Genomic DNA, 20,196 nt, shown 5'->3' on the forward strand with positions numbered 1-20,196 from the left:
ATAAAAATGGTTTAAAAAATTTGTACTTGATATTTATGTTCAACCCCTTGAATTAAAGCTGAAAGTCTGCACTTCAAATTAATCTTGATTGCTTTGTTTAGATTTAATTCTGATGGCATACAGAGCCAAAATGTATGCTGGTGTCCAAAAATATATGGACCCAACTATCTCATTTTTGATTTAACACACAGTTCCAGTTTAAGTATTGATAAACAGACCCCAAGGTGATTTAAAATGAAATAATTTACCTTTAACCAGTTGTGAGAACGCTTTGCAATTTCATATGTGGCATTCTGTTCTAGAGTTTTTACCATCAGACCTTCACAAGAATCTAATAAAATAAAATATTCAAAGCAATCAATATTTGCAGGTGTTTTTGGAAGCAAAGTAATACAATGTTTGCCTTGCTGCAATACCTTTAATTGACTGATCAAGAAACTCTGAAATTTCATCTGTGTTTGATGTGTCCATATATGTAGCAAACGTGAATTCTCCTTCCACCTCCTGAAAAGACTCTCTTAGTAGCTGGCGTCTTCTTGAAAATGGTTCTCTAACCAGAGACTGGAAGCAGATGGCAAACATTAAAATGGTATTCAGCCTTAAGCCCTCGTTCACATTGAAACGATTTGTCACGACATGGCATGACAATTTGCAGCCTATTGCCGACATTACAATCGGTGCAGAGCCGCAAAAGTAGTTCCTGCACTACTTTTGCCGATTTGTGTCAAGTCGGACCTGAAGTCACACTGAAATGCGTCTTTGAAATCATGTGATTTCAGATGAAGTCGCACAATTTACAAGCTGCGTTCAATGTGAATGAGGGCCAAGCCTATTTTCACAAAGGCACCACAAGTAAATTTCCCAGAAAAATAAGTAGGCATGAGGCAAGGCATGGCTAGAGGGAGTAATTCAGAGAAAACCACTGATGACGCTAAAACAAAGAGAAGGGGAAATAAAAATTGTAGAGAAAGGGACAAAAGGGAATAATCACAGTCTTTTGCCTCCCATATGTCACCACAATTCATTTTAATAGAAAGTACTTACCTCTCCATTTAAATACAACATGTCAAAAGCATACACGCACACTTGGACTTTTATTTCTGAAGCTTCCACATCCTAAAAGAAAATATATCATTACATTTATGAAAGTAATCTTTGTAGTGTGGTTTTAAGATTGTTTATAACAGCAGCCCGGATATTTTAGATATTATTGCATATATCAAAGCAGTGGGAGAGAAAACTCATCTAAACTACAACATATGTAGACACAGAGAGGCTGATTTACTAAAACTGGAGAGTGCAAAATCTAGTGAAGCTCTGCATAGAAACCAATCAGCTTCCACTTTTTGTTTTGTCAAAGCTTAATTGAACAAGCCGACGTTGGAAGCAGATTGGCTATCTGCACCAGATTTTGCACTCTCCAGTTTTCATAAATCACCTCAAAATGTGAAGACACATGCAACCCCGAGTAAAAGGGGGGGGGGGGGGGCACATTCTGTATTGTATTTAAAGATAAGACATTTATAGACCAGTAAAAATAAAAGGTTTCACTGCTGGTTTTTCCCAACACAAAAGGTACACCAATCTGAATAAAGAACGTTGAGTACTGGGATAAATCACAGCACACCTAGTCCAGGTGCTCTGGCTCAGGATGTCCCCTCCCACATCCGAAATCTAAACACATGAAAACTGAAGATTCAGCACTTCATATGTGCTTTAAACAAGGCTTGTGCTGAAACGCGTCTGTGTGTTCTTTTAAAAGTAGTAATATGAAATAGACACAAGACTGAACTTCCAGAATTTCAGACTAAAGTTTTCACTGCCGGTTTATTGCTACCACGAATGGCGGCGGCAGCACCCAAGAACTGATCAGAAAATCATCTGGGGTGCGGACGACTCTAACCATTTTCCGCCCGGCCTAGAGCAGAATGATGGCCAGAAGGGGGGTTTCATTGCTCTGAGTGGACGTCCTTCAAAACAATCCGCTCGTGTGCGCCCCAGGGGCGTGGTATGACCCTCGGACACACCGCATCTTTGATCATTATAAAGAACCTATGACTTGGGCTCCTTACCATGTTATCAGCTGTGTCAAACCACAGCTGATCACAGAGTAAATGGGAAATGCCGGTTATCGGCATTCATCTACTCACGCTGACAGTGTGAGGAGAAGAGAGCCGATAAACGGCTTTACTCAAGGGGAGATCTACACTTCTTATCAGTGCTGCATAACCGCGCCGCCATAACAGTGCCTCCTCATGAAATTTTTTTTTAGAAGGATTTGTCAAATGAAATTCTCTAGGAGGAACAGCCATAGATGGATTGAAATTCAGCCTGTCCCTGCTGAACTGGACATATTTCGATCCATCTATGTCCACCTTAAACCATACAATACAGGACCTGTATTCGTGGACCTTTGAATGTATCCAATATACTGAGGGGTGGGCAAGAACATGGCAAAACGCAAGGGTTAAAGAACTAGAAAAAACTCAGATAAACGCTTGAAGCAGCTTGCAGACAAAGCCTGAACATTTCCCTTTTTTACTTTTCAATAATGTTTATTAAATTTTCAGCATAACTTACAAAGGTAACGTCTTTCAACATGAAATAAGTTTTCAATCAGGGTCACATGACAAACCGTTACATTTGAGAAAGCCTCCTCCCATAGCGTAAGAAACCCAATAGCAAGGAATAGACAAAACTGACGTTTTGTAATAAAACTTCAAGTATGTAGAGGAAAGGAAAGTAGAACAAAGAATCAAACCCATAGGGGAATGACAAAAAAGGAGTCAGTGGAAGGGGGGAGAGGGGGGGGGGGGGGGGGGAGATAGTTGAGGCGCAGTGCCCCTTAAAGCAGTCCATAAGACCACATCTAAGTTGCGATCGACCTGGGATCGTTGGTCAACTAACAGATCCATGGGTCCCAGACTTTATGGAACAGCTTCATCTTGTCCTGTGTGATTGCCGTTAACCGTTCATTCAGCATAAGCCACGTCAGTTTATGTTTAAGTTGATCAAATGGTAAAGCTGCAGACTTCCAGTTTCTCGCTATAGTTATTTTGGCCGAGATAAATATAAATGTTACAAGCCGTCTTTGGGATCCGGATGCTTCAGATACCCTAACCCTACCCCCCAGAAGCGGATGTTTTGCAGATTTAACTAAATTAATCTGGGTAAGGGAGTAGATGAAATTATACACCCTGATCCAGAATTTCCGGACCTTAGGGCATATCCACCACACATTGTAGGTGGAGCCCGTCTGGCCACATCCCCGAAAGCACTCCCGAGTGGCACCAGGCACAAAGGCGGCCAGTCTACCCGGGACCATATACCATCTCAACAAGACCTTGTAGTTGGCCTCTATAATGGAAGTATTCATGATCGAACGAGAAGCTGATTCCGACAGCCTAAGGCCACTCATCAATTTCTAATGTTTCCTGAAGATCCTGCTCCCATTGAAGCATATAGCTCAGCTTTTGAGAGACATATGACAGGATAGAGTATATAGTGGAAATGTGGCCTCTGACTTTATCATATTGCCTACACATAAGCTCCATGGAAGTCATAGGTGCTAGATCACCTTTACGAGCTACAGCTTGCAGAAAATGGTACAATTGTGTATATCTGAAACGTTCTGCTACTGGCATTTGATATTTCTCTATTAAAGCTCTTTCCGATAATATCCCTTTATGGTCACAAAGATCAGCTATTCGTATTAGGCCCTTGTTAGTCCACCATTCAAACACTAAGGGAGAGAGGCCTGGGGTGAAATCTCTATTATTCAATAAGGGGGCTAGCGGATTGTGGGGGGACATAAATTTCCTGGACCTTGAGAGTCTGTCCCAAATTTCCAGCAAAAAGGAAAGAGTAGGACAAAGTATGATCGGTCTCTCCTTCATAGTAAGCCTCATAATGTTAGAGATTAATTCAGGGTGACAGGAGTAAGATTCCATAGTCATCCATATAGCGTTGGGTTTTTGGGAATGGAACCTCGTGAGTTGGGCCAGCTGGGCCGCATGAAAGTATATTAGATCAGGCAGTCCCAGACCCCTTTTTGTTTTGGAGTATACAGGGTTCCCCTATTCACTCTAGGCCTCTTATCCCCCCCAAATAAACTGAAGAATCTTATTTTGGAATGTTTGGAGGTCAGATCGACTAGACAGGCAAGGTGCGAAATAAGTATAAAACCTTTGGTAATACATTAATTTTTATTGAGTGCAGTCTGCCGAACCATGACGGGGGGTGAATCTGCCACCTAGCTAGATCATCGGTCAGGTTTTTGGACAAGGCAGGGTAGTTCCTTCTATACAACGCTTGAATAGATGAAGTCAAATTTATACCAAGATAAGGAAGAGCTTCTGGCTCCCACCGAAATTGGTACATTTGCTCAAGAGACTCCTGGGTGGATTTCAGTAACGAGATATCAAGTGCTCTGGACTTGTTATGATTAATTCGTAGACCTGATATCTCTGAAAATGGATGTAAAATTGCGTATAGGTTGGGGAGGGAAGTAATAGGCGACAATAGTGCCAAAAGAAGGTCATCTGCGAAGAGCAAGCACTTATATGCTCGTCGTCTCCACAGACGATGCCCCCCGATATCTGGACTCAAAACAGATCCTGATTGCCAATGTCTCTATAGCAAGAGCGAATAGCAGCGGGGATAATGGGCATCCCTGCCTTGTCCCCCTTCTAATAGCAAAAGGTGGGGGGGGAGACCTCTCTTGCCAATCATTCTGCCTGCCACCATTTATTAACATACATCTATTGACTTTATCACTTACATTGCAGATACAACATTCATGCATCCGCCCCTGAAGAAGCGAGCAGGGTCTCACAAAACTAATAGGGCTTTATTGATGCTTGTTTTATGCCTGTACATGCTGGATATTATTGATGTCTGCATTATGTCTACATATTTCTCTGTTTATATGTATGTAGGAAGGGGAGAAGGGGAATAAGGCCCTTTACTCACCTCTCCAGGGATGCCCAGCTCTGTCTTCTTGCTAAAGCAAGGTAGTAACTACTTACCCTTCCCTGTGGGTTTATGCTGGAAGCATCCTGGACAGCGCATCTACCGCATGGTAACGGAGGTGGCTGTCGGCCAGGCTACTGCGACTCGGCCCTGTAGACCGGTCCTATGCAAGCCCTGGAGTATAAGCTCATCGGCCACCCGTAGAGCGACGGGTATGTCGTGGATGACCCAGTGCGTAGCTATGGTCGGCACACGCTCGATGGTCGAAACTGAGGGGACTACAAGGATCTGGGATCCAGCCTGTCACCCAGTCGGCAGTTGATCGAAGATCGCAGGAAAAAACTTAAATAAATAAAACAAATTATTTGAACTAAAAGCCTCCAAGCCTATGGGCCCGAAGGGAGCCATGTCTTCTCCTTAACTAGGCAGAAAAAAACTTGGTGCAGGCTGGGGGGATGCTTGGTGCAGGTTGGGGGGATATAGTCAGTAGGACCACACCCTGGGCGGGGCGGTTCAGCTTTGAAGTTGTTAAAACTTTCTGCCTAGTCACTCCTAAAGGAAGGCTATTTCCCACGTGGCCAAGATTAAGGCTGTGTCCATCCATGAGCGAAAGAGAAATATAGCCATCTATATACACACACACACACAGGAATGAATATTTAGTGGTATTTTTGGTGGTCCTTTAGTCATAAAAAATAGTATCAGAAACGAAAAAAAAAAAAAAAAAATTAACAAAGTTTATTTAAACATAGAAGGCCTCAAGCACACTGGACGTTTTTACAGCAGCTGTTTTTGGCAGTACACTTGTTTTTCTACAGTCATTAAACTCTCCATCATGTTATCCTATGTGTCCATGCAGGCAGTTTTGGGCAGTGGCATTTTTGAGCAGTAAAAAAAACAAAAAACAAAAAACTAGTGGGTTCTGAGAGACGTTTTTCAGCTGTAAAAAACGCTCCAACGCTGAAAAGCGTTGATAAAACGCTCAAAAACGTCACTCACCAGCACGCTTTTTAGTGTTTTTGATCCATTGAAAAAGGAAAAACAAAATTCTTTAAAAAAAAAAAAACACCAATAATGTTATTTTAACTCCCAGTGTGCATGAGGCCTAAGAGAGAGAATGAGGTTAGGCAGATTGTCATTATATCACATCATACATGGCGTTATTTGAGGATAAGATGTATATTATCCTTAAGTGACTGATACAATTTATGGAAAAAGACAAACAAACCTTTCGTTTTCTAGTAGTGAGTACTTGGAAAGGTTGAATCTGCTTTTTCTGTGGATCCCATGCAACAGCTTCTGAATCAATGATGCAAGACTTCACATTTTCTTTTTTAACCTACATCAAAAAGACAAATGTAACATTTACACAAAAACATGTTTTTTTGCATTCTATAGATTTACATGACTATCTAAAAAAATAAATAAAAAAAGTCCATTATTCAGAACTCCAGCATAGGGGTAATGATACATGTATGCTTAAGAGCCGTTTCACACAGGGGCAACTCATCAGGCGACTCAGACAAGTCGCGCTCCCCTCTATTCAATAGAACCGTTCTAATAGGAGCGACGCAAGTCGCTCCGACTTAGAAAAAGGTTCTTGTACGACTTTGGGGGAGACTCGCATTGACTTCAATAGAGAAGTCATTTTGCAAGTCGCCTCTCAAGTCGTCTTGAGATTGCCTTGCCGAGTCACCCCCAAAGTCGTGCCGCCCCTGTGCGCTCTTATTTGCAAAAGTAACAATTTTTTTCAGTCAATCTTGTAACTGACAAAACTCTACCACAAACGTATAGCCAGAAAAGTGACACGACTTTATTTTTACAGTTTGCCTCATCACAAGTTACACCAACATTCACCATACTGCTCACTGACTGCCAATGCTCAGCAAAGACCAAGAACTGAGCAATTAACAGTCATATGGTTGCCTAGTTCCTCGGGCTTAGAGCCAGTAGGGGACAGCATCACAGCAATGCAGCAGTCAGAGGCGAGTATGTAGGTTTGTTTTTTTGCTTCCTACATTTTTTTGTTCTACCCTGTAGGCCATGTAGGTCCCCTCAGAACCCTGGCTAAAAACTTCAAAATAAGCAACCCCCACATCCTGCCTTGTTACTAGGACTTAAAAACAATTGTTTTTTTACTCCTGCAATGCTTGGAGCAACAAGGCAGGACGTGGTTGCCATCAAGGAGTTTTCAGTCAGGCTTCTGAGGTGATCCAAATGTCCTACTAGTATGACAAATGAACGTTTACAAATGCTGCTGAATCTCTGGACAAATCACTAGTGACAGGACTGCAGAATCATCCTAACACCAGCCCAGTCAGAGTGTTTCTTGTCCTTGTACCGCTCAAATATGTTATTTGCATTATGGAAAAAGCAACCAACCGATTATTACCTTAGGGATTCTGCTGATTATGTCAGGATATTTTGATGTATTGTTTTCCTGATTTCTGCTATATACGTGTACTTCTCCATTCTCCAGGATATGTATCTATGGCAAATAAAAAAATTACTAAACAAAAGTGGTCACTACTGTTTTTTTTGGTGATATATTTCACACTCTTTCGCTTGGTAAAACAGCAAATGATATAATGAATGTTGTAGAAACAAAACAAATACATTGTTACCTCATCCACGCACAGATGTGCACGTTTTGATATTTGAAAACCTCTTGAACAGGGAAAAATTACCACTCCGCAACAAGTGACAGCAACTGTCAAATTGTGGAAGACAGGGGGTGTATCACAGATGTCGCATGCACCCTAAAAGGTATTTCTTTAGCCACAGAGGAGGTCACATTCATGACCACTAGGGATTCCCCAAAAAACTGACCCATAAGGAGGTGGGCAACACAGCAACAATGCCAACACACCTAAAACACAGAATAGGGGGGGGGGGCCATATTACAAAGCTGTCTGCAAGACCTTTTACTTAAAGCTGGCATCCCTAGAGGCATACATGTCTACCTGCTAGAACTTGTTTAGAGAATAGATAGCAGCCTAACAAATGTAAATAACAGAAGCTGGAAGTTGAATAGCCCAGGAAGCACTGACCCACCTGGTAGATTGAGACAATGAGACACATCCAAGAGGCTCTAGGAAGAAAATATTTTAGTCCATAGAAGGTAGTGAAAAGAGCTCACTCACTCAGGTTAGGCTGCTTGCAATAAACAAGGCTACCCTTCAGCGAGTACCCAGAAGGATACCAGTAAAACTATCAATAAAAGGAGCACCAGACCAAAGGAAAAGTCTAAAATTGATTGGTTTGCACTAAAAGGACATCCAAGTCTTCAGCGCCACCTTACCCGATGAAGAACTAGAAAGAGTTCTTGGTAGAAAAGCAAAGCCACCTCAAATACCCTGCAAGCCTAGGTAATCGTCAAATGGGGTAGACTGCAAAACACAGCATATCTCATTAAGTTCCCATGGAGACAAAGGGAGCTAGGCAGGTGGAATCATTCATGTGACACGTTGTAAAAGTTTTAACCAAGTATTGAGATGAGATAGGTCTCTAAAAAGGCACGATGTGCCCCTTGATAATACTCAAGGTCAGAGACATTGCCACACCAGACTGGAGAAAACTCAAAATATGAATCAAAAACATACTGTCTGGGATGAAACTTGAGCCTCCCCCAATCAGACCAGGGGAAAAAAGCCTTCCATGCATGATGAAACATTTTATTAAAGCTCAACTTTCTAACCTTAGAAAGGGAAAGAGTAGAGATTACAGCGTCAGACTCCCCTATTCTTCAGGACTTGGGCTTCAACAGCCACGTCATCAAAGCTAGTGACTGTAAAGCAGAGTAGTGGATCGAACGCTATGCTACAACAAATCTGGTTAATATGCAAGAACCCAAATATCTGCAAATACCTCTGGGAGATTGGCCCATTCCCCTGCATTTAGCTGCTGATGGCTGAGAAAGTCCACCTGCCAAATTTTTGACTCTTTCCACAGCAGAGAGGTAAAGGATGCAAAGTTTTGCCCACAACAAGATTGGGTCTGATTATTCCTGGACCCTGAACTTCTTGTTCCTTCTTCATGGTTGATGTAGGCCACAGCCATGGTATAGTCCTCCGTACCCTTAGGGGGAGACTGAAATGTAGACAGGTCAATGTAGGAGAGTCAGCAAATGCCGAGCTACCTTGGTCTTGGGAGTCTGATGCACTGGCAGATCCAAGAACTCCTCATATTTAACCTATACCAACAAAATATGAAACTTTATCACTCTAGAGTGAAACTGAGCATAGGGGACTGCAATGAAGGCAGCTACTGTTTCCCAGCACTTTGATGCAGGCCCAAATGAGAGGAACTTCCAAATGGGGACTTCATCCAAGATTCAAAAGGCATTTTTCTTGCTAGAGCAGTACCATCACCCGAGTTGTATGGAGGATTAGGCCTAACCAATCCAGGTTAGGCTGACTTTTGCCGAGGCCGTGGCTGACTTTTGAGGATTAGTACCCATCCGAAGGCCTCCAAAATTTTACAATCTGCTGGAAATTGGATGTCAGTTTCTGAGCGGATTGATTGCAGAGAAAAAAGATACTCCACAAATGTTCTCAGCAATCCTGAAACCAGAGCCAAAACCTTAGTAAAACACTCTGGAGGCCGTGGACAGGCCAAGGGTAACGCCAGAAATTAATGGTGGCAACAAACCACAGCAAAAAGATGACAGTTGATGTGACTAGGAAATCAGGATTTGTATCCATTAAGAATTATAGCGTTTTCAGGACCATGAGTGGGCTGTGCACCTGTTTGGCTTAGGAATCATGAACAGGCTGGGATAGAAGCCACGAGATCTCTCCCCAGTTGGCACAGGTGCAATGATTCCTTAGGACAGCAGTCTTTACAGGTCGCAAAGAAACCCCTTTTTTTTTTATAGATCCAGAGATACCCTTGACTGCACAAAGCATAAATCAAAAAGCAGCAAAAGTCCAGTTGTCTGAGAATTCAGTCCAGGAGGCTGCAAAGGCCAATAGATTACCCCACCCACCTGCGTGATTGGGAGGACCTTTTCACTGTGAGGAGAATTTGTCTCCAAAAAAGGGGAGGACTTGTTGATCCAGTTCTTCTTACAGAACTGGGACTTGGCCTTCTATCTAGAACCTAAGACTGATTTCTAATTTAAAGGAAGTCTTCTTGGATTCCAAGAGTCATTGTTCCCCACAGTCATCTTCTGGGTGAAGTCATCCAAGAATGGTCCAAAAAAGCATTGGCCCTCAGAAGGAATTCACCTGAAGGTGGCAGTATAACTAAAGTAGTCATGAATATGAACTCTTGTGTCCTGTGATATATAATTAATTGGAAAAAAAAAAAACGTGTGCTGAAACTTCATGCGTCTTTCAGAAATATGTTGTTTTTTTCTGTATTTAAAATACCTGTGCACGCTCTCCATCATACTTATATTCACAGGTAAAAGCAGCTTCTTCAAACCTCTTCAGCACTTCTGTAACTCCCTTGGTTGGGTGTGCCAACATCGGCTTTAATGGGACTCCTAAAAAAAAAAATTGGATTCTTGTTAAACTGAGAATCTATTATAAACAGACTACTTAAATTGTTATGTGAAGTACTGAGACCTGGAGTAAGGTGGCAATGTTTGGGAAGCTCTTTAATTCCATGCTTCAGAAGAGCTGGGATGACCACATCATAGTTTGGTAACTCACTGAAACAAAGTAAAAAAAACACAAAATTTAATAATGCGTTTAACATAACCATTAAATCACAAAAAAAGGAAATATCAAGCAGTTTGTCTGCATATATAACTGAAAAATAAATATGCATTACATTTGATAAACGTCAATTCTAAAACACCTTGTGAAACCTTGCTCTTTAGCACACAGGTAGTTTTAAATGTGTTCCATAGCTGACAAAGTTCACTTTAGGAAGCAAGTTCACAATATGATCACAATTGCACATTTATGGTTATTCATATATGTAATACAAATAGAGTAGGATTCAGAAAAATCTCAACATGTTCTTTAAATGCGGTGGAAAGATACAGGTGGAGGAAACAGATGTTGGAGTTTTTTTAACCTATATTGTGCTTGGAGGCGACTGCAGTGCAAAATAGGTAAAAGAAAGAATCAGACCGTATTCAGTTTTTTATTAGCTTACACCGAAAATTACACATGCCAGAATTTCAAATCGAATTTGAAAGATTCAGCATTAGCAACCATAAAGAAAAGTAATTCATGTATACCTACTGAGCAAACATTCTCAATGTTGCAAACAAACATCAGTATGGAATATTTTTGACCACTGGCCTAAATGTGTTCTACATAAGACACTAACCAGAACGTCTGTTTCAGGATCAAAGAATGCTCCTCAACCCATGCTTTTTTAGCCTCTGTGCTCATTCCCTTCGAAGCATCTATCACAGCTGGAGGAAACTCTGTGGAAACATATCACAATCGTTATGTAAAATGAAAAGTATTTTTTCTTAGGTGGCCTAAGGACTTAAAACAGACACAAATAACATTTGAAAATAGACTAAGTGTTACTAAACCCAGGACCCTGCATTCACTATGACTGCTTTGCCACAGTACACAAAACATGGAAATGCAATCAAGTATAAACTGTTTAATACCTTTTCCCATCAGCAGTATATAGCAGTCTTGTGACTTCCATCAGTGCACAGCCCAAGCCTGGTTAAAACTTGGAGGAGTTTTCATTCTCCTCTGACTGTCCTATGAGACTCTGCATGACTCCTGACCCTCTGTCTGGACAGTGATGATCACATATACACCAAACTGGTCATGTGCATAGTGCCCCCAAGACTGTACTATTAGCAGATAATTTGGGACTGTGGAAAAAGGGAAGGATTAGAGAAGACAGGATCAAACTGCCTTTTTACACATGGCGCAGAATTAACCCAATTGGCTCCACAGTGAGCATAAAGCATGCTTTACTGCATATACAGACTGATTTTACGGTTGTGCGTTTGATAACACTTTAAAATAATTTGGATTTAGTCTAGGATGCAAATACAGACACCAATGATCTGAACAAATACGAGGAGGTCAGCTTAACATTTTCCAGACCTCCAAGCATACAGGCATTCAATAACCACATAGACAAAAAAAAATAAAAAAAATATTATTATTATAATAATAATAATAATAATAATAATAATAATAATAATAGGTATCACATGACAAATGCAATCATCTATGGCAGTCTTTCTCAACCATTTCACTCCAGTGGAATCCTTAAAATCTTTTTTAGGACTCCCAAATTTGTATCTACAGCTCACAGTATAAGACCAGGAAACTGCAGATGTTATCATAAGAGCCCTGCTTTATATAATCAGAAAAGTAAAATGAAACCAACAATATTGACCAGTTGTAATATCCCCTTAGACTTGTGGTCAAAGAAGAAATTCTTCCTTACATTGGTGGTCAGTGAAGAAGAGCCTCCAACATTGACGGTCAGTGGGACAAGGTCCCCTTCTCATTGGTAGCCCATTGAAAGAAAAATGGTGGTCTGGAAAACTGAACCTTTACATCAATGGTCAGTGGTAAAGTGAGCAAAGAGCCCCTTACATTTAGGGTCAGTGGGACAAGGTCCCTCATTCTGGTGAAGAGCTCAAGAAGGAGGTCTTTTACATTGGTAGTTACATTAGTGGTTAATCAAGGAACCCCTAACAACCTCTGGAAGAACTGTAGAATTCCATGGAACCCTTGCTGAGAAAGACTGATCCAAGGCATTCATTAGAATGCATTTTTTCAAACAAGATAATTGGTGGAAAAGATGTGTCAACCCTTATTGTTTACCAACCAATAAAACCTGCTCTCCTGGAATTAACATCTACCTACCATATGCTTTCTGTAGCTGCAGCTCGCAGCTAGGTGGTCCTTTCCGTTGTACCCAACTATTTCAGTTGATAATTAAATTTAAATTGCCTACTTCAAATCACAACATAAATATGATCTGAATAAAATCAGAACACCAGAATGTCCATAGATAAATCTAAACACTGAAATCAAGCAATGGAAACGCTGACTCTAAAATCGAGCATGTTACTTGCACCCATTATATAGATCCTACCTTGGCCTGGTGGCGTAAGGCACACGGCTTGTGCGATGGCTGCCAAAACAGATAGCTCTGCTAATCCTATTCGAAGTTTTCCTCCTAAAGATCTGAATGTAAAAAAAAAAAAAAAAAAAAGAAGTAGAAAAATCAGAAAAGCCTAATAAGATCACAAAAACATGATGGTCAATGTTAAATATACAATAATTGTCTAACAATGTAAAAAAATTAAAACTCAGTTCACGCTGGATGCCGATGCGGCTCACAGCAGGGGTCCTGTGCATCCTGGTTCACCGTTTTTAGGTCCAATTCCAGCCAGAATTTTGGTCTGAATTCGGACCTGAAAACGGACAAAAAAAACCACAGGGCTTTTGTGCTAATTCGCACCAGAGCCGCATCGGAGATATGTGAACCGGCTCCATAGAGTCGGTCACAACCTCCAGCTATTGCAACTTGGATGCTGTGACCTTGCATCCAATTCACAATAGTGTGAAAACTTGTATACAGCAAACATCCCCCCCCCCCCCCCCCCCCAATGAGATAATGCCTGATTGATTTTGTGTGTCACTAACCAAGAGCAAGTATTCACAACAGAGTCGAATTCACCAGGGGTATGCTAGTTCTGCCTCAATACCAACAGAATCTACAGACAGCCAGGTAACTAGCACTTTCTGAAATTTAGCAAAACCAGCTGGGTACTTCTCTCACTAGCAGATATTCTTTATGCTCCAATGTTTCCCTAAATCCTTTCCCATGAAACACCAAAACAAATCTCCAACAATTTCCTGCTTTCCAACTCCTCTGGATGAGAGGTAATTAACTCCAAGCACAGCTACCATTAACAAGCTTGAAGACGGTCATGCAAACTTCACACACTATCTTATTTGGAGACTTGGGTCAATTCCTACAAGTCACTGCATCCTCAAATAAAAAATGGCAAAAAAAGTATTTGTGCCCCACTTCACGCCCACAGAAATGCACACATGCTTACCTTCTTGGGAAAATGACTTACCTAGCAATGTAACGTGCTTCAGAATATCTGCACGCAACAAACAAGCCTTTAATGACATCAATCTTCTTATTCATCGACTGAAAACAAGGAGGTATGCATCAATCAGTCTAGGTTTACAAGTTATATATGTCATGAGTTGGCATACTGTATTATACCAGTGTTATTTTAATTCTGCAAGAAAACTTTATAACACACACACACACACACACACACATATATATCCCCCCCTAAATAAAAATTGGTGATAGTCATGCAAAAATAACAGGAATTTCTATTTTTTGCCTTTATACATGAAAAAAAAATATGGAAGTAAAAACAGACAAGTGGTTATGCCCATATTAACCATGATGGCAAAATAGTATTTCTATGAACATTTTAAGTGTGCAGTAAAATTTCCATATTCCACAGCATCCAAGCAAACTGTAAGGCTACTTTCACACTGGGGCAGAGAGGAGTTAACAGTAAAGTGCCACTAGTTTTAGCTGCACTTTACTGCTGTTATAGCCAGGGCCAAATTCCTGACAAGGTCGCCGAGGCCTCGGGGCGGCAGTGGGTGCAGGGGCGGTGAAAAAATCCAGTCGCCCCGGCCAGTGTCCTGCTGAAAAAGGTCCCCCGGCGGATAAGGACCCCCCCCTTGTACTGCACAGGCGCCGCGCAGAGCCGCCGAAAATGTAGAGCCGAGTCAGCTTTACATGGCGCCTGCGCAATGTCTATGACACATGTAGCACGCTCTCGATGCTAGTGCTACTCTGCAAGGGGCGGGGGTGATTTTAGCAATAAAGTACACGTCTTAGCGGGGCATGTTAAAACAAATGGAGGGCTGGTTTTACAATGTTGATGGGCGGGTTTTGTAATGTTGATGGGCGGATTTGCATGAACTATTTAACTCACAAAAGAGGAGGTATTTTAAAATGGACAGAGATGAGGGCGGGCAGTTCAATGTTGATGGCCAATAGCAAAGCGCGGTGACGTAGAACATGTACAATGGCACTATAAAGGGGAAGTTCCATGCGGATGAGGCCAACCTTGGGGCTGCTTTCGTTGTTTCCGTGTTAGTAAAAGGCTGTCTGTTACAGCGTGATGAATGTGCTTACTCCATTACGAATGGTAGTTTCACCAGAACGAGCGCTCCTGCCTCATAACTTGCTTCTGAGCATGCGCAGGTTTTTAACGTCGTTTAGCGTCGTGTGTGTTAGCCCACACACATTTGTTACAACCCGAAAAACGTCATTGTTTAAAACGTTGTTAAAAAAATGCAGCATGTTCGAAAAAAAAAATTTGTTTTTCAGAACCCGAAAAATGATGTGAAGCCCACACGATCATTTTAAATGACTTTTTTTAAAACAACGTTTTTTTCATGCCGAAAAATGATCGTGTGTACGCGGCATAAGTCTCTCTTTCTTCCAAGGTTTTATTAAACAAACTCAGACAGAGGAATGGAGGGTTAGGGGAGATTCAGGTAACTTGCTTTTGCGGATCACGGGTACATTCTTGGATCCAAGAAGACAAACCGTTTACACACTGGATTCAGCAACCACCGGATAGGCCTCTCTCACTGACCTAGCAGCCGGTGCGAAGCTCGTTCAAAAGTCTCTGCCACAGACTTAATAAGTGCCGTTGAGTCGTTGCACAGTCCTCTGCCACAGGACCGTGTAACCACAAACACACTTTGCGAAAGTTCCAAAGACACAGCTACACAATACCAGGATCTTTCAGTCAGCCGGCAGCACTGTGGTAGATTGGCCAGGATGCGTCCTCCAATTGAATCCCCAATTGTTCGGCTTCTTCCCGCAGGTAAGACAGCACAGGACCACCCCTGGACCAGTAGGCCCCAGAAACTCCTGGGCCTACTCTCAGTAGCGGAGCCTCAGGCCAGCAGGCCTGGAGGCTGAAGAACTAACTGCCAATACATCCCTGAGGCCAGGAGGGCCATCAGGTCTGGATCGGAAGACCCCACCAGAACAGGGTCTGTCCCTCAAGTACTCTCTTCCAGAATGCACAGCGGCGGGGATCACGCCCACTGGGCTGCTTCTGGGCAAAGAATACTCAATACACCCAGCCCGCTGCGTTTCCAACCTTTACCCGTGGTGACAGCGACACCCACAGTCAAGTGGAAAATGTGCAATGCAGTTGAACTGAAACAGAAACCAATAATTTGACATAATCATTCCGAGCTTAACTACAGCTCAGATAACTTAAATTTACAAATAGCGCCTACCCAACAGGAGCAGGGCGCTACATTTAATTTTTATGCATAAAAGGAAATTAATCCAAAAAATAAGAATTGGCGCATTTAAGCAATTATATTTATTAAATAAGGGAAGCAGCCAAGCTTGAGTAAACAGAATCCTCCTTCGAGGCCTGCATATAACACTGTGTATACAGACAGCACTGGACTGCTACATCTCCAATTCTCTACATGAAGACCGTTAACCTGAAAATTGCCACATAGAAAACATTTCTGCAAGTCATGATCGGGGACTTGCAGAAATGTTTTCTGTGCCAATTTTGCTTGAACTTGAGAACCATTTTGGTTCTCTTCTTTCTAGATCTAAATTTTCACCAAAAGATCTTCAATGGGTAGAGCGCAACCATGGTCTAGGAATGCAGGGCACACACTGCTGTACTTTAAACAGTCAGAGCACTACACATAGCACCCAACTATTAGAGTAGTGAGCATCTAGCAAGTTAAAAAAAAAAAAAAGTGGAGTGGATAGTGTGTTTGGATTTACAAAACTTCTACACAACGTATTTCATGTCTTAAATGTCACAGGATATTTCTCCTGGAAAGCCTGACTGCCAAGTACAGATACCATGCAAATGACATGTTGTAGATCTGCTCATTACACGGACATGAAATTCTAGTAACTGCGGTTAACCCTACATTGACGTTTGTGCCACTTGAAACCTGCAGACGAGCTTTAACCTACAGCATAGCAATTTATATTTGGTACGTGCCAATATATTCAAGCGCAGAATATTTATGGTAGCTATACGATACTTCATACACTGCCAGTAAAAGTGCAACTGGACCTTACTGGAGTTTGTACAACAAAACTTTACTGCAGTTACGATAAATACATGTGCACCCAGGCTGATGTTTACATAGCTGCATTACAAGGTAGACATCCTGTACAGTTCACTGCATGGCCGTGGTGTTTACCAAGTTTGTCTGGGCACCTTTCTAACAAGACAGAGCCCACAAAAATAAATGTTATGACCCATAAGATTTTAAAATTTTACTAAACGAATGTCATAAAAAAAACGCAATAAAATTGTGTATTACATGCTGTTTTTTTTTTTGCAGAGCGGTGCCGGCAGCTCTGCACACGCTCAGTTTTCAGTTTGCTGAGCATTTCCTGCCCATCACATCTGACTATAGTGTCACACATGTGAACGTATATGCAGTGGTAAATGGCAGCCCACTCTCCTCCATTGCCACTAACCAGCTAAACACAATGGGGGTGGGATTTTACACAGATTGATAGAGGCTTCACCTCCCTCTTATACTAAACAGGCTGGAGGGGCACGACACAGCCTATGAATGGTAAAAATCTGCCAACGTCATGTTATTGCAAGAAAACATTTGATTTCAAATACCGTATTTATCAGCATATAACGCACGCTTTTTCTCCACTGGAAATACAGGGTAAACCGTGGCTGCATGTTATACGTCTATGTTTTTTTTTACCAATGGGGGCAGTGATCAGGTGGTCCGCCCTGGGTGTCACTCATTGGGGGGGTGGTGATGGGGGGTGTCAGGCTGGCTGCCCCGCCTCTCCTGGCCCTGGGACAGCGCTGCCATACTTTAAAGTTTAGAAAACATTACTGACAGCCCATCGTCATATAATGCTCCTTCTGTGTCACTCTCAATGTACAGAAAATCGAAGCCTCCAACACCTAAACGCTCGTTCTGGCCGCTCTCCTCCTACCGCTTGGCCTCCTCGAGTGTATCTTTTGATTGGAGAGTGGTCATGTGGCCGTCAATAAAGCAGCTGAGTAGAACAGTCACATGACCAAATCAACGATTGAGGTATTTAGAAGATTCGATTTACAATGAGAGTGACACAGGAAGAGAAGTGAATGAGAAAGGGGCCGACAGTGACGCTTTCTCAACTTTAGAGTATGCTGGGGGTCTGCTGGGAGTGCAGGGGGGTGGGGAGCTTTATAATGAAAGGGGGCTATGTACTGTGAAGGGAAAAGGGGTCCGTGTGCTGTGGAAAGTTTTTTTCCCTGAAATTTCCCTCTTAAAATTATGCCACGTACAGACGATTGGAAATTCAAACAACAAAACCGTGATTTTTTTGGCTCAAACTTGTCTTGCATACACACGGTTGCACAAAGGTTGTCGGAAATTCCGATCGCCAAGAACGCAGTGACGTACAACACGTATGATGGCGTATGAGCGAAGTTCAATACCAGTCGTGTTAGTAGAAGTTTGGTGAGAGATTGGCGCTTTTCAGTCCGTTACAGCATGACGAATGTGCCATCTCCATTACTAACTCTAGTTTTACCAGACCGAGCGCTTCCGTCTCATACTTAATTTAGAGCATGCGTGGAATTTTGTTCGTCAGAGTTCAGACACTATCAGAATTTCCGACAACTTTTGGGAGGAGTAACTGACCAGAGTTATATAGACATGAATACCACCTATCTGATGGTGGGCATACATGTGGATCCAGTGCCTGAAGCAACATTATAGTCGGTCCCCACAGCGTGGGGTCAGGGTACAGCTCGAAAAGTTTTACTGAGGTTGCGCAGATTTGGATGCACTGCTACTACGTGTTATTAGAAGGCAGTGAAGGAGATGAAAAGTTAACTGAAGAATTCGAAGATAAAATAAAACTATTTAAGCCAACAGTAATTTCTCTGCAGAGGAGAAATGGTCCATCATTTTAGGACACTGGCAAAAAACTGAAGAATCTCATAGGGGTGTAGGATTATAGGGGAAGCTCCCATGGGGTGTGTCCCTTTAACCACTTAAGGACCGCCGCATGTACATTTACATCGGCAGAATGGCACGGACAGGCACATCCACGTACCTGTACGTCCCTGCCTAGACGTGGGTCCGATCGGGACCCCCCGGTACATGCGGCGGTTCACGTGGCTGTCCGAGCAATCCGGGATGAGGGGGCGGCTGTTTGTTTTTGTCCGTCCCCTCCGGATCGCTTTCAGCCAATCCGCGCGCTCCCCCGTGTGTCGCTTCCTTTGCCTGTGTAAACACAGGAAGAGGGAAGTGATGTGATCTCTCCTCTCGGCGGTATTTTCAACCGCTGTTGAGGAGAGATCACATCACACAGTGAGTCTGCACAAATCTACACTGACACCAGGACACCCAGGCACATTAACCCCTTGCGATCACCACCCCCACCCCTCTGTCACAGTGTCACTGAATGCAGTGATCATATATGTACTGATCACTGCATTTAGTGTCAGTGTGACAGGCAGTTAGTGTTGGGTTCAGGGTAGCCCCCGTACCCCCCCCCCTTAATAAAGTTTTAACCCCTTGATCACCGCCCTAGTTAACCCTTTCACTCCCTATTGCCAGTGTCACTAAGCGATCATTTTTCTGATCGCTGTATTTGTCTCGCTGTTCCCGCTAGGTAGCCATTTTTTTTTTTATTGCGATTTTTTTTTACTAAAGACATGTGGCTGAATACATTTTGGCCTCAATGCTTGACTAAAATTTCGTTTATTTGATTTTTCTTATAACAAAAAAAAAAGTTGATTTTTAAAAAAAAATTTCGCTCTATTTTTGTATATAGCGCAAAAAAATAAATAAAAAAAAACACGCAGAGGCGATCAAATACCACCAAAAGAAAGCTCTATTTGTGGGAAGAAAAAGACGCAAATTTTGTTTGGGAGCCACGTCGCACGACCGCGCAATTGTCCGTGAAAGCGACGCAGTTGCGAATTGTAAAACCCCTTGGGTCATTTAGCAGCATATTGGTCCGGTCCTTAAGTGGTTAAAGTTTTGCTGGTGTCCAAACACCTGAAGGTAAAAGCCTATAGCTCAAGGTTTATGAATACTTTGTCTATGCCCTGTATTAATAAATACCCAATCGTGTGTCAAGAAAAAGTGTATTAAAAAAAAAAAAAAAAACACAAGATTTTTACTTTCACATTACATAAATCAATATAGCAACGTACACACATGAATCTTGCTACAGAAATGTTAGTTCTGTATTCTC

At 42.2% G+C, this 20,196-nt stretch overlaps 1 protein-coding gene across 4 annotated transcripts in view; it reads right to left on the reverse strand.

The window, feature by feature from the left end:
• Positions 1 to 20,196, reverse strand: part of LIG1 (DNA ligase 1) — a 138,349-nt gene that overhangs the window by 37,038 nt on the left and 81,115 nt on the right. For all 4 annotated transcript variants that reach the window (XM_040325569.1, XM_040325568.1, XM_040325567.1 and 1 more), the window contains exons 14-23: positions 14,006 to 14,082; positions 13,012 to 13,103; positions 11,257 to 11,356; positions 10,542 to 10,627; positions 10,344 to 10,459; positions 7,364 to 7,459; positions 6,200 to 6,310; positions 1,045 to 1,116; positions 417 to 561; positions 249 to 331 (exon numbers count right to left, since the gene is read on the reverse strand). In XM_040325569.1, coding sequence (XP_040181503.1) covers positions 249 to 331; positions 417 to 561; positions 1,045 to 1,116; positions 6,200 to 6,310; positions 7,364 to 7,459; positions 10,344 to 10,459; positions 10,542 to 10,627; positions 11,257 to 11,356; positions 13,012 to 13,103; positions 14,006 to 14,082 — 978 coding nt within the window. The remainder of the gene's footprint in view (positions 1 to 248; positions 332 to 416; positions 562 to 1,044; positions 1,117 to 6,199; positions 6,311 to 7,363; positions 7,460 to 10,343; positions 10,460 to 10,541; positions 10,628 to 11,256; positions 11,357 to 13,011; positions 13,104 to 14,005; positions 14,083 to 20,196) is intronic.

Source organism: Rana temporaria, chromosome 10, assembly GCF_905171775.1.
Source record: "Rana temporaria chromosome 10, aRanTem1.1, whole genome shotgun sequence".
Classification (NCBI taxonomy): Eukaryota; Metazoa; Chordata; class Amphibia; order Anura; family Ranidae; genus Rana; species Rana temporaria.